Source organism: Ictalurus furcatus, chromosome 6 (genome assembly GCF_023375685.1).
Source record: "Ictalurus furcatus strain D&B chromosome 6, Billie_1.0, whole genome shotgun sequence".
Classification (NCBI taxonomy): domain Eukaryota; kingdom Metazoa; phylum Chordata; class Actinopteri; order Siluriformes; family Ictaluridae; genus Ictalurus; species Ictalurus furcatus.
Window position 1 is genome coordinate 21,953,650 of NC_071260.1, and position 15,668 is coordinate 21,969,317.

Below are 15,668 nucleotides of genomic sequence, written 5' to 3' on the forward strand. Positions count from 1 at the left end.
CCTTTTAATGATGATGAAGACTTGGATTACTTACCTCCACCACCACCAGACTTACTGGAAGATTTCCCTGAAGACACTGGTTTCCCAGAGCCCCCTGAACCAACACCCCCAAAGAAGCACATCATTCACAAAGATCAATACTGTAAACAGAGAGAACTACTGGAAGTGAAGCGCTTATGCAAGCACATTCACCCTGATGTTAGGAAAGACCTGGAGCAAGATTTATATAATGAGGTAAATGAGATGGATATGGATGAAGAGATGGTAGGTGATGTACAGGATGCCATACACCAGTTTGAACACAGTGGTAGAAGCCCTAACTGGAGCCCAGAGAGAGGGTATTTGGAATGGGATGAAATCCGGAGAGGGGATGTACAGTCTATGCGCTGGATGTTTGAAAATAAACCTCTCGACTGCATTAAGGACTCTTCAGATGATGATGAGGACAGCGGAAATATAGTTCAGCAAGAAATCATAGCTGGAGGTGATGTAAAAAACACTGCTTTGTTGTTTGAGACTCAACCCATGTTAGAGATAGACACTAGTTACTCTGCAAAGAAATCTTCTTACAATGAAATAGGTAAAAAAGATGTTCGTGCAGCAGCCTGGTTGTTTGAAACAAAGCCAATGGACTCACTGAATAACATGCATGGTGGTGATGAGCAAACCAAAGAGGTTGTCTTCACAGAAGAAGCAACCCATGGTAATGTGAAATCTATGCAGTACATGTTTGAAAATCAGGGAGTGGATTCTCTGGGTGATACTGAAACCATGGATGAAAAGCACCTTCTAAGTCTGAAATCTGTCAGAGAGGAGATTAAAGCTGATGTGAAGATAACTGCCTGGCACTTTGAGACCCAGTGTATGTGTGTTTTAAGGGAGCACTCAGGTCAAATAGTGGAAATTACCTGTGTTCGCCGTGAAGAGACAGAGAAAGGTGATGTCAAAACATCACGGTGGCTTTTTGAGACACAGCCTCTTGACAGAATCACCAAGGACCTTTCCGAAGTTAGGCTTATCACCAGTATTTCATTGGAAGACACTATTAAAGGTGATGTGAAAAAAGGAAGATGGTTATTTGAAACAAAAAAGCTGAACTCTTCAAATGAAGAGTGGGAAAGAATACTTGGACAACAGAAAGTGGAGATTCTTGGGGCTGATGTTAGCAAACAATGCATGGTGTTTGAGACTCAGCCCATGGATACTCTAAAAGATGATTACATCTCCAGACCTATCACCACTGAAATCCTTGGTGCTGATGTACAAACAGTAAGACATTTATTTGAAACAGCACCATTAGAAGAGTTTAAGGAACTGCGAGAGGTGGGAAAGCTGAAAAAAAGGGTGACAACTGATGAAGACAAAGGGGACCTACGACACCAAAGATGGATGTTGAAGAATCCACCTCTAGAGGACATACAAATTGAGGATGATGAACTGGGGAAGCTAAAGATTATAGCTGCCTCGGAAGAAGAGAAAATTGATATAAAACATCAGAAATGGCTATTTGAAAACCAGAGACTCGAAGATATCAGAGAGGAAAGGAAGGAAGTGATGAAAATGATTAACATTGAACAGATAGATGAAGAAAGCTACAAAGGTGATGTGCGCAGGACTTGCTGGGTATTTGAGACTCAGTCTATGGACACATTAAAGGATGATTTGAATGCCAGACCCATGAATACTGAAGAAATTATTGGAGGGGATGTTCAAAGTGCCAGACAATTTTTTGAAACTGTTCCACAAGATGAGTTGAAGGAACTTGCAGAAGTGGGGAAACTCAAAATAAGGGTGACAGATGAAGAGGAGAAGGGTCATGTTCAACAGCAGAAACTGGTCTTTGAAAGCCAGCCACTAGAACAAATTAGAGATGAAAAAAAGGAAATAACCAGAACAGTGAATGTAGAGGATATTGAAAAAGTGGATGTAACAAATTGCATGCAAATCTTTGAAACATATGATATGAGCAGATATGATGAACGTCAGAGGATTCAAGTTGAAGGTGTGACCAAAGGCTCTGTACAATCAAACAAAGAGTTTTTTGAATCTACACCAATTTATGCCATGCAGGATTGCTCAGGCCACTATCATGAATTGAAAACTGTGAGGCATGAAGAGATTGTGAAAGGAGATGTGAAAACCTGTAAGTGGATGTTTGAAACCTGCCCTATTGACCAGTTTGATGAAAGTATAAGCAAGTACCAAGTCATTAAAGGGATTACTCAGCAAGAGGTTGAAACAGGTACAGTCAAAACAGCTAAATGGCTTTTTGAAACACAGCCTCTTGATGCCATCAAATACTTCAGCAATATTGAAGATGAAGAGTGTGTTATTAAAGAAACAACTGATATAGTGAAAGGTGATGTAAAGACCTGTAAGTGGCTATTTGAGACAAAACCGATGGATGTGCTATATGAAAAGGTTGAGCTCAAGAGTGAAAATGGAAATAACGAGGTTCATAAAGGCGATGTTAAATCTTGCACCTGGCTCTTTGAAACTCAAGCGCTTGATGCCATCCGAGATGAGTCTGAGACTATATTGAAAGCATGCACTGCAAAACAAGAAGACATTCAGGGAAAAGATGTACGTACTGCTTGCTTCCTCTTTGAGACTGAGAACATTGCAAACATCACTGGAGAGGATGGATGCACTTTTAAGCAGGTGACTGAGATTGATATCCAGTCTGGAGATGTATCACGAATGAAATACATATTTGAGAACCAGTCCTCCGATGTCATGACCTCGACCTCGGAGGAATTCATGCGCCAGCTGAGGTCAGACCAGGTTGAGGACATTAAAAAAGGAAATGTAGGAAACTGCAAATGGCTCTTTGAAAACCATCCAATAGATACAATCCATGAGAACCCAGAAGAAGTAAAGGAGACACGCACTGTGATTGACATCCAAGGAGGCGATGTGGATAAGGGCCGATTCATTTTTGAGACCTGTTCCTTAGATAAAATCCAAGAGATCTCTTCTGAGTCAGAGATGAAAAAACTCCAGAGAATAATCTGTGAGGATGAGGAGAAAGGAGATGTTAAAAATTATGCAATGATGTTTGAAACTCAGCCACTTTATGCAATCCAGGACAAAGAAGGACATTACCATGAAGTGACCACACTTACAAAAGAGGAGATACTGAAAGGGGATGTAGTGGGTGCCCGTTGGTTATTTGAAACAAAGCCTCTTGATTCCATTAAAGATACTGATGAAGTCTACCTAATCAAAGCTGTTACCGAAGAGGATGTTGTAAAAGGTGATGTCAGTTCTGCTAGATGGAAATTTGAAACCCAACCTCTTGACAACATTACTGACCACTCTTTTAAAACTGTGGAAGACATTAGAGGGGGTGATGTCAAGGCAAACAAAGAGCGCTTTGAATCTGATTTGATGTCACAGAAGTTAGTCCGAACTGTTAGCCTGAGTGAGATTCATGAAGGCAATGTAAGGGCAGCTAAGTGGATGTTTGAGACTTGCACCATTGATCAGATCCATGGGGAAAACACAGAAAACCAGATGGAGACAGTTGTTGTGGAAGAACAGGTCAAAGGAGATGTAAAACAGTCTGTGTGGTTGTTTGAGAAAAATCCACTCAATAGCATCAATGAAAAGGGGGAGACGCAGCTCATCCATGAAGAAATACCCAAGGGAGATGTGAAAACAACAACTTGGCTTTTTGAAACTACTCCATTTCCTGACTTCAATGAGAACAGTGCAGTGAAATCTGAAATCATTGGTAAAAGTATAAAAGAAACTCTTAATGAACTATACAGTCACAGAATGGTGGAATCCAAAGGGATTATAATAGAGACTGATGAGATTGGGGATGTGCGCATGGCTAAGTATAATCTAATGAATAAAGAGCCCCCTGAAATTCAGAAGGAAGAAATCATCAAAGGAGACTTGCAGAACATCATGATGAATCTCCTCTACAAGCAAGAGACAAAAGAAAAAGGAATTGTTATCAGTGCACAGGAAAGAGGAAATATCAGTAGCACTGTGGAACAGCTGTTCAACCAGGAGACTGGCATTAATGTAGAAAAAGAGGAAATTATTCAGGGTGACATTCAAGAAGCCATAAACAACCTACTGAAGGAGGAGAGCACGGGCAAGCAAGGCATTCTTATTCAGGAGGATGAAAAAGGAGATGTTCGGATGACTGTATATTCTCTTTTTAATAAACAAGAGGATACCAATATTGAAAAAGAGGATGTGATCAAAGGCAATGTAAAAGGCTGTCTAGAAAAACTTTATAATCCAGGAACAGAACAGATTGTTAAAATGAAGGTAGATGACACAGAAAAGGGCAATGTGAGCTTTTATTCAACCTGCATTGAGTCAGGGGCTCTGGACTACCTGAAAGAGCTCAGAGCAGAGCATGATGAGATAGAAATAAGTAAGCAAGAAAAGGAAGAAATTGTTGGTGGTAATATTAGAGGGACAAAACAAAGCCTTATGCATAATCAGGCTAAAATCTGTCGCCTTGTGGATAGGGAAGATATTGTGCCTGGTGATGTCCATAACGCAGTCAAGGTTTTCATGACAGAGCCTTCAATTGAACATCTCCAGAAAGAAGAAATAGTAGGAGGTGATTTAAGAGCCACTCTAAACTCACTGACACAGTCTATAAATCAGTCGGTTGTTCTGGAGAAAGAGGAGATTGTAAAAGGTGACATATCCACTGCCCTCAAGTCGCTTCAAGATGCCCAAATGCATCCTAAAGAGGTAGAAAAGCCTGAAATCATCCCCGGCAACATCAAAGGAGCATTGAAATCACTGAAAGACTTGGCTACTGATAAAGTTGAAATTATTATTGAAGATTTAGTTCCAGGTGATATCAAAGGTACATTAAAATCTCTAGAGGAAGCCAAACGAGCAGTAAGGGAGGTGGAGAAAGATGAAATTGTAAAGGGTGACATTAATTCAGCCTTGCAGAGTCTACAAGAAGCTTCTAATGAGCGAAAGGTTTACCAGCAAGAGATAGAAGTTCAGGGAAATGTGAAAGAGACAATTCAGCTCTTATTAGAACCTCCTTCTACTCCCAGAATGCAACGCAGGGCCAGCACAGAGGGTGATGTCAAGCTGTCAATAAAATCATTATATGACACACAAGAGCAGGTGCAGTCAGAGAAAGAAGAGATGATAAAAGGGGATGTTAAGGGTACAATAAAATGCTTGCTAGAAACAGCACAACGAACAAGCCCAAAGATTCCCAGAAGAGAACCAATAAGAAAAGCGAAAGTTCCCAAAGTAAAATTACAGTCTCCTTCTCAAAACAAGATCCAGTCTTCTCCCAGTACAGTGAAGAATTTAACCAGAAACAGTCAGACACTGAATGCACAAGAACTTGAAACCACCAAATCAGTGCAAAACGAATCCACATCTCAAGAGAAAAACACACTCATCAATCAAAACAGAACTAATCCACAGGAATCAAAAACCACTGTGCTAGAACACAAAACAATATTACAGACTCATGAGGTTAAAACTTTAAAGACCGAATTCCGCAACCTCAAAACAAACCTTAAAGGTGTAAAAAGATCAAATAAGACCAAAGACAGAAAGCAAGAGGTTCCTGTACCATATCTCCCATCTGCACTCCCTGAGCATGAGTTCCCTGCTCCTCCAACTCCTCCTTCAGTTTATGATAGCCTTTCCTTTCCTACCTCTCCCATTATCCAGGGTGATAATGACCTTCCTCCACCACCCAGTCCTCCTCCTTGTGACTTGATAACATCAGATCCTGACCATTTACCTCCCCCACCTACTCCACCTCCTCCTGGTGCAACTGAACAAGAGTTCCTTCCCCCTCCTCCAACTCAGATGGAGCTAGACCTCATTCCCAATATAACACCAACCAAGCCTAGTAAACTGACAGTAAAGCCAGTCAAAGCTCCGGTCCTGTGTAAAGTACCAAAGTTGGAGTCAGTCATACATCTTGACAAAATGGGTATACATTCCAGATCAGCTTTGCAAGTGCCTAAAAACACCGAAACAGTGAAAAAAATCAGCTCAGCAGAGACAGAATATATGGTTTTGTCAGCCTCATCCACTCTGGTCTCATCTGAAATCCAATCATCCATTTCAGTGGAGCCACCTGAGTCTCCACATCCTCCCTTGGGTCTCATTCCACCAGATTCACCACCGCCACCATCTCTGATAAGTAACTTCAAAACTCCATTAATTAAAGCTGAGCAAAAATACAGACAGCAGCTAAAGGAGAACCACACATCATCCAGCTCACCAGCCTTTGAAACTGACATGCGTGAGTCCGTCAGTACAGCCCTTGAAATGCTTTCCTCGGGAGGGAAGAGCACTGAACATTCTAAACAAGGCGTACCATTTGATTTTCCTCAAGAGAAAACAGGAAATAATGTGACCAAAATGACATCAGACTCAGAGATGTATGATTCATCTAACAATGATGCACATTCAGAAGCTCCACCAAGCAAGCCTTTAATCTCTACTACAAATAAAAAATCTCCTTCTGAATCTCCCATTATTTCCTCAGCTAAGCAGTCTGTTATCTCTAATCTAATCAGCTTTAATCAAAGCACTTTGGTTCAGCAGCAGACCACATCTACAACATCTAAAAAGAAGAAAAAATACCGGCCCATGACAACCAGTACTCAGCAAGTGACCTCTACTTCTGTTAAACTGTCAGAGATGTTTAATAGCAATTCTGCACAGGTAACCACAAATGTACTGAAACTAGGTGAAGAAAAAGATCATCCAACTGTCTCTACAGATGACTTTATCAGTAGTGCATTTGAGATAGAAAGTGTCAAGAAAGATATTGTAAATAATAGTTTGGCTGAAAAATCTGCAGTCAATGAAAGTAAGAAAATGAATAACTCTGTAAAAACAGGCCAGAGAAAGACGTCCCCTGATCAGAGCAACCCTACAAAGGAAAATGTAGACACTGCAATTAAAGAAGCTGAGCAAAAGGTTCAAAAAGTGAAGAAAGGACGCAAGAAAGATGAGGGCATAGAAGAAAAGCCAGCAGCTCAAACGGTAAAGGTGGCACCAAAAAATGTCCAGGTGAGTGAGAACAGAGAAAGGAAAGTTACAGAGATTAAAGTGGAAAAACAGGCCACACAAAAGCAGGTTGAGGATGGTCTTGCCTCTCCAAAGAAAAAAAAGAGAGCTAAATCCAAGAAAGATAAGGACACAGCTCAACAAGCCCAGGGACAAATACAAAATAATACCACTCTTCCTCTGCCTGCTTCCCCCTCAGAGGTAAAATCTCCAGTTTTGACATCTAATCAGAAACAAGAGGAATTTGCGATGGTGCAGACCCACAAAACCATTCATGGAGAACATATTGCCGTCCACAAAGAGATCACCATCACAGAGAGTAAAGTTCAGCAAAGTTTGCAGCAACAGGGCACTGTGGTAAAGTCTCAAAAACAGGCCAAGAGTTCTCTGAAAAAGAAAGAACAAGTTGACAGCCAACAGAAATCTAAAGATGAAAGCATAAATGTGACAGGGGAGTTGACACAAAGGAAGCCTTCCAAAACTTTGACAGAGAGCACAGAGGCATTACAAAGATGTACAGAAGCTCAGAAGTTGCTGTCTTATATCTCAGAGTTACAGGACGTTACAGAAAAAATGGACTCTAAGAGTGTGAAGACATTACTCAATGAAATCCCAGAGTGGCTTATTGGACCAGAGGAAAAGAATAGCTTGGTGAAAGCTGTAGATGAACATAATTTGGAGAAACTCGAAGAAATTGTAGCTCATGTACAAAATCTCATTCAGGTAAAACTAATGGATGTTGAAAGAAATGTTGCAACTACTGAAAAACATGAGTGTGAAGCTACATCTGAAAAAGTGGTTTCAGGCAAGGCTGCTCAAAGGATTTCAAAAATGACTATAGACTCCAAAAAAGTTGAAACTCAAAAGAAAGTAGTGGAGAAAAAAAACACTCGTGAAAGCCGCAAGCAGCAAGGCAAGAGCAAAAATCCTTCTGACCCCAGATCACTATCACCTTCATTAAAAATGCGCTCACCCTCACCCACATTTATCACCATTGAATCCACAAGAAGAACTGACTCACCACAAAAAGTAGTGCCATCACCTCCACCAATGCCACCTACCCCTCCACCACGCAGGTCTGAAACACCTACGTCACGTTTAAGCAGAGCTTCTCCATCACCCACTCTAGGGAGAGCCAGCAGTCTAACAAGGCTTAGAGAAGCAACGGCTAAACTTTCTCGTGGACCCTCACCTGATCCTGTGCATCACCCTGTGTCAGTCAATGGGAAGAAGTCTGAGATTGTGGAAATTCCATCCACATTTCATTGTCAAATTAAAAGTGATTCCAAGCCTGCTGAGAATGGAAGGATTCTGAAAGAGCGTAAAGTCTCTGAATGTTCAGAGGAACCAGCTAAACTTTCTCGTGGACTCTCACCAGATTCTGTGCATCACCCTGTGTCAGTCAATGGGAAAAAGTCTGAGATTGTGGAAATTCCATCCACATTTCACTATCAAATCAAAATCGATTCTAAGCCTGCTGAGAATGGAAGGATTCTGAAAGAGCATAAAGACTCAGAGGAAGAATGTTCAGAGGAAGCTGTCTCAGAAAAGGTGACCTCAATTCAACAGAGGACCGAGGAAGTACAAAAAAACATCAATTATATTCCTGAGCATTTAGGGCTGGATACAGAGGAAGATGAAACTAAAGTACCACAGAAAGAAGGTTTTCCAAAGATTGACTTGTCTGGACTGGTCAGAAAATTTGAGAGCCCAGATGCAAAGACATGCACCAGTAAAAAACCTACTGACATCCTAGAACAGTCTGGCATTGAAAGTGAAACCTTAGATAGACCAGACAACAACATCAAGGTTGTAAAAGACATTTTTGAAATGGCTGAGCAAAGTTCCTCTGTGAAAGAACAGAAAAACAAACAGGAGGAGCAGGCATCAAGAGTGAGCGAAATCATGGCTCAAGATTCAAAGCCTGATATTCAACAGATCTCCCAAGAGACCACACCTCTGCCTCTGCTCAAAGATGTAGTGCTGGAAAAGTCTGTCGATCCATATGGCTTTTCAGAGACAAAAAACATTACAGAGCATTACTCCACTGTCGATGAAGATGGCACAAAGATAACCGGGAGAAGAAGTACCACAACCATATCTAAACATTCTGAGAGTGTTGTCTCACAGTGCAGTCCATTCTCTTATGCTGATGCTGTGAAGAAAAAGGCCCCAGAGGTGAATTTATCCCCCGAGTCCTCTGCTGAAGAATTATTGAAAAAATTCCAGGAGATGTGGACTGAGAGTGAGAGTGTGTTTAAAAGCCTAGGCTACAGTGTCTCAGGTGAGGGAACCTTACTGGCTATCAGATTAAAGAGAGATTGCTGTGACTGACAAACATGCTAACATTGCATGATAGGACTGGACCTGCAAGCTGCTGCAGAATCGGTGTCTGCAAAACAGACTATAGTTAAACACATATGTTTGCAGTACTCAGAATACATATACAGTGAGGGAAAATAAGCATTTATTTTCAAAAACACTTTTTTTTGTTATTTATGTAATATACATTTAGCACATATTTCCACTTCAAATTTACACACATAATGTCTGTTGACTTTGTACTTACAGTAATTGCTACCTGGTGTGTGAAATCTTACCAATCATGGTGAAATCTTTTCTAATGATGCCAGATGCAATTTACATGTGAGCATTGTTGTTTTTTTTGGTTTGTTTTTTGCAGCATTTACATCTAGAACTTGATTTATATTTATGTAGCCTTTACATATGTATTTTATAATATAGTACCTGAATAATTTTTCCTTTATCAGCTTTGTTTTTTAAACATTCATTATCTTTGTTTATGCTTATGAATACATACCATACTATTTTGTTCATAATTACAAAGATTAAGACAAAGTCAAAAGACATTATATGTGTAAATATGAAGTGTATATATGCACTGGAGGTGTATTAAATAACAAAACCCACAATGAATATGTATTTTTCCTCACTGTATTTATGGTTGACAACTAAGTGGGTTCCTGCATGCCTAGACTTGATTTAATGCATCGGTTTTAAAGCTTTATCTCACATATAACATTGCTATTTCAGCATGCTCTCAGAGGAAGACAATTAGTGACATTCAATATCTAAAATTGCATTACATAATCTTCCCTTGCAGCAAAGGAGTAGACTTATTAGTTTACCATTTTGTTTGCCGCTTAGTTGGAAGTGCCATTTTTAACGACCTCCTTCATCTCAGCCTCATTTTAATGGGGACAGACTGATATGATCAGTTTGGAATAAGATGAACAAAAACTTTTCTAAATAATTACATTCAACAAACCTAAAAGAAAAATAACCAGAGAAGAGATACACATAAGAGAACAGGAAGCGCAAAAAGAGCAGGCCTCCAAACACTCTGAGTGTTAAATGTGAGGTTTTGGGGTGTTTTTTCCCCCCCGTTAATTACTTTTAAATCAGATTTTAATTTATGGATCAAGTCAGACATGTACCTGAAGAATCTCCAACAAGAACAATGAACAATTTAGACCTTTGTTTATATTAAGTAATCATTACAAACTATTACTACAGACCTTTAATCAAAATACTATATTTTTATTTCAAAACATACACATACTACTGTCTATTTTGAAACATTTTCTTGTTTATGTTAGAATGTGCTAGTCTGTAATGTATGCCTCAATGAGCTCAGGTCTCCCAGGCAGTGCTAGATATTTACAGAATATTCTAAATGTATGTTTATTCCTGTAAATATTTTGTTTTATAATTAGCTAGTATTTCCTTAGTTTGTCTTATCATCTAGCACTGTGGATACCTAAGACACAGAAAGTAAACTAACTTAAGGGTTAACTCAGTTTGTTTTGTTTACCTCTTTTCAGATTCGAGTTCCAAAGTCGGAGCTGTGCACAGTGTGTCGGACGAGAGTGTATCCCATGGAGGGTCTGATAGCAGACAAAAAGAAATTCCATAAATCCTGTTTCTTCTGTGAACACTGCAAAAATAAACTAAGGTATGCCATCTTCCTGTTTACACTCTGCAGTATGCCTTTAAAATCTTTAAAAGTTTGACAAACTTGTATAGGGTGAATTATAAAAATACATCTAATTACTACAATAACTGCAGTATACATGACTGAAGGTGACATGAGATGACATGAGATCTGTGAACAATTTCTTTCTTTATAATAATCAACAGCCTTGGAAACTATGTCTCTCTCCATGGACATTTATACTGCCCACCGCATTATAAGCAGCTCTTCAAATCTAAAGGACATTTTGATGAAGGATTTGGACAAAGGTCTCAGAAAGAATTGCTGAGTGGAGGATATTTAATGAATGCCACTTCTGAAGAACCCGACTGGAGATATTCCCTTTCACAAAGCAGCTTCAGTTCTGTGTCAGACATCTATGAAAAAGTATCCAAGGTACAAGATAAATCTGATCAAACCCCTCAAAAATTAAATAAACATTGTTTAGTGTGGCCCCCTCACACCGACCCACCAAAGAAGACGTTTACCATGGACCAAGATATACAGTTAGTAAAACCAGTGTGGCCTCCCAGGAGTGAGTCTTCAAAGTCTCCAAAACACCAGAGACGGAAAGTATCAAAGATTATTACACCTCATCCATAAGACATTAAGGCCGCCTGGGTGCTTGGGGCAGAGGCACCTCATACATGCTGAAATCTACATAAGAATGACAATATGATCCAAGGAATTACAGAATGTCTCAAAACAGGTGAATATTTAATGAGGAATGAGCACTGAGAGAAACAGAATAATCTTTGATGATTCTGAGATAGATATTGGTATAAATATTGATGAGAATGTGATGAGGAAGTAGAATTATGTCAATGCATGTACTGAGGGTTTGTGGTTAGAAAGAAATTAAATGTAAAAGGATGTGAAATTGTGTGAAAGATCATTCGGATAGAGACAAGAAGATAGTAATAGCATACAAATTCATAATTCACTCTGCAATTAAACTTGATAGTAATTAAACGATTGCTTGTTCAAATCAGAGAAATGGAGGGAAATTAAATGGATAACAAGGTGCCATATGTAAAGATCTCAGTATGTGCTGCTAATGCACTAAACACTTTTGTCTTACAGTATATGAGAATTATAACTCACTATTTTTGCTTGACAAAAATATTCTGTATAACATTTTACCTTTTACAGTGTCCATGGAGAGAGTACAGCTATCATACAAATGTTAGATTTTCCAATTTGCCCCAATTTATATTCTGTCTATGGTTAGATACCTTTGGAAGCATCTGGGGTGCAGTGTAGCAAATGATAAAACTGAGTAAATAATTTTTCTTATGTAAATGTCATATCTAATTGGTACTTGTTTATTTTGGTCACTGGTGTCCTACTCTAAAGAGAAAATATTTTTTAAATGGACATTAATTTCAGAATAGTCTTTGTTTGTACAAGAGCAATCGTTTATTCAGGTCAGGCTGGTTCACTGGTGCATCTTGCAAATTTATTGATCTAAGAAAAATAAACAGCTCTTATGTTCAATGTCTATGTTGTATTTCATTACCAGGGCATTTTCATTCTTTCTTTCATTCATTCATCTTCAGTAAGAGCTTTATCCTGGTCAGGGTCATGGTGGATCTGGAGCCCATCTAGGAACATTCATGGATGGGATGCCAGTCCATCTCAAGGCACCATGCACACACATTCACAAACTCATTCAGACATATGGGGAATTTGGTGTAGCCAATCCACTTAGGAAGGAAACCGGAGAACCTGGAGGAAACCCATGCAGACGTGGAGAAACATAGTAACCCAAGCTCATAATTGAACCAGGGACCCTGGAGCTGTGAGGGGGCAAAATACCCCCGTCCTCCAACACCTTTATTACATTAAATAGTTAAATGTACAAGATGAACAAAGCATGAGCATCAATATTTTGCATATAACACTGTGATGTATTTAAACACCAAATGTTAAGCTCTGATGAATATTTTTGCATTTACTGCGACTTTTTTCCACTACTGATGTGCACCTAGTTACATATGTACAATAAAAGTAACATATTCCATATTAAACAATATTATTTTTCATATCTGTATTATTTTTCAAGCTTAAGTTCATTAAGTAAGCCACCGGCTATGACTTAAATACGTATCTCTTACTAAAAAGTGACCTTAGGGAAATGGTGAGTTGAGAATCAGACGTGTTATTGAATACGAGAATTAACTTCCAGCTACTAATACACATGTCCATCAAGTACATCTCAGTCTTATGGCAGAGATTCAATGCTCCACCACTAAAGCCCAACAAGAGTAATGTATTGAGTATTATATACACACATTTTGAAAAAAAAAAAACTCAAGTGTTATTTGAATAGTTAATTGTTCTGTTATTTTTCTTTAAACATGAAGTATATATATGTATGATTTATTAGGAGTCAAAACATCTTCTAGGCTTTATGGAGAACTTGCAGAACTACAAAATTTACATTACATTTTACATATAACACAGCTGACCTACAAAGTATTTCAGTCCCTGCAATACAGAATGACTAAGTACATCAATCAAAAACACCCTTGTTATTCATTAGGTGTTATATTCAATAATTACACAAAAAAAATTTCAGTAAGTGGTCTGCTAGTTTATTTGCATTTTTCTATAATAATTAACTAAGAATTTGATCTCATTGTTAGTCATCATTAAACATTTCTCTTCAATCTACCATAATTGTTCTTTAAGCATATCTTGCATATTGTATTCAACTGAAATTGTAGCTGTATGGTGTAATCCTTATTGCTGTGTCTCCGTAGGGGTTGAGTTCATCTGGATTTAGGGAATAAAGAGCAGGTGTAAAATAACCCTATTCATTTTGATTTCAGACTTTTTTGCTGCCTTCTCCCTTACAATTCAATTGTTTCTTGCTGAGTGCAATTCATTTTCAATAATCCTCCATTTCAAGACCATATGAACTGCCTTTATTCTTTCATAAGCTCTCCAAGAGCACAATCTTTGAGCCAAAACTCATCTTCTATTAAGTGGCTGTGAGGCTGTAGTACATAGTCGGCTATCACGTAGATAGGACTTGTATGAAAACATTGCTTTGTTAGATTACTAAGTGACAGTTCTAGCTGTCGCCTTTGGGGTGAAAATTTTAATTCAGTTTAATTCTATTCAGAGCTCCAATTAAACCACAGGAATTAATTGTAGGAAAAGATGAGAAAATCAGGATAAAGTTTCATAAATCTGTAATTTTATGACAATGGGTACAGTACAATACATTTTCCCCTCTAGACGTGCAAATTTGTGCAAAATTATCACAGATTATTCTTCAACACAACACTCTTGTTATCCACTTGTTCATTCTACCTTGAATGAATAAGGAACACGATTAACAATTCCTCTGACAGGTAAATGAATTGAGGCTGCTAAAAACTCAATCAGGAAGCTTAATGTCATTATAGAATTATCTTCAAAATGTCCCCTGTTACACTTTATATTAAATATGACTGTGAACAGTCTAAATGCCAGTCCTTTGGTGCTGCTCGGCGTCCCGCCACAGACAAGTTTTGTTCTCTAGGTTCTTTGTTTTCCTGTAAAATCTTTCATTTATCTTCAGTAAGTCCAGCGTACCATGCACACACATTCACAGAGGAGGAAACCCACATAAACACAAGGAGAACTTGCACAGAAACATCACACAGACAATAACCTGAGCTCAGGATTGAACTGGGGACCCTGGATCTGTAAGGTGGCAATATTATCCTGATTTACTTGACTTAATCCACCCCATCCCAGGAGGGGACATAGGGTGACCACAGCAGACTTCCATCTCTTTCCGATTTTGGCTGGTCTATGATGAGTAAGAGTTACAGCTTGTAGCTAAAATTAATCCACTGATAGGTGGTTGGCCATCCAGCTTCACCATTTCCTTGTTCGCTTGACGCTGAAATGTTCTTAGCAGGCTCCATGATGAGGATGTGGGGTTTTGGAGCCCCAATGCTATGTTTTACTAAAATATTAAATCCAATATATTTTACTTCTTCACTTTGTGCTGGTGTTGTGATGCTAAACAAGCAGTGGAAGTCTCAGTGAAAGTTTCAATCTAAATGTCATTTTTGGCTGAACTATTCCTTTAAGCTGGTAACCTTGCTGACATTACAGATGCCCTCACTGTTGTGTTTGTCTTTCTCTCCTAATTAGATTAGTGTGGTTTAATCTGAAGGACTCTGTTGGACTCTTCACTTCACCTAGCCTACATATAAACAGCCACTGGTACAATTAGGCACATCTATTACTGAATTAATACCACACCATAGCAATTAACTATAAAATTAAAAGTAAAATAAACTATAATTCGACACGTGATCAATTTCCTCGTCAATTTCTTAGTTTGGTTATTAGCCAGTTGCCCTTTTTTATAATTTCACATGAACACTTTAGGAATTAAGCTGGTACTTTCTAAATTTCTTTGAATTACTTCACAGCGCCAATCAACCTTGCTATGCAAAATAGCTTACGTTTCAAAGCAGCGGATTGGCCGTAATATCTTGCGCGGCGATTCTGATTGGCTGAGGATCGTGTCAGGGCGAGGCGCGCGGCGCGCTATCAGCATTCCTCGCGCGCAGCGGTCTGTCATTCCTTGATGCCGAACGGAGTGCAGGGCGCCATAGAGAGCGGCGGC

General features: G+C 39.0%; 1 protein-coding gene across 3 annotated transcripts in view; it reads left to right on the forward strand.

The window, feature by feature from the left end:
• The window catches only part of xirp2b (xin actin binding repeat containing 2b), a 23,251-nt gene extending 11,964 nt beyond the window's left edge, over window positions 1–11,287 (forward strand). For all 3 annotated transcript variants that reach the window (XM_053627122.1, XM_053627123.1, XM_053627124.1), the window contains exons 7-9: window positions 1–9,322; window positions 10,884–11,014; window positions 11,200–11,287. The exon at window positions 1–9,322 is cut by the window's left edge and continues 138 nt beyond it. In XM_053627122.1, coding sequence (XP_053483097.1) covers window positions 1–9,322; window positions 10,884–10,975 — 9,414 coding nt within the window. In that variant the 3' untranslated portion in view covers window positions 10,976–11,014; window positions 11,200–11,287. The remainder of the gene's footprint in view (window positions 9,323–10,883; window positions 11,015–11,199) is intronic.
• The last annotated feature ends 4,381 nt before the right edge of the window (window positions 11,288–15,668 follow it).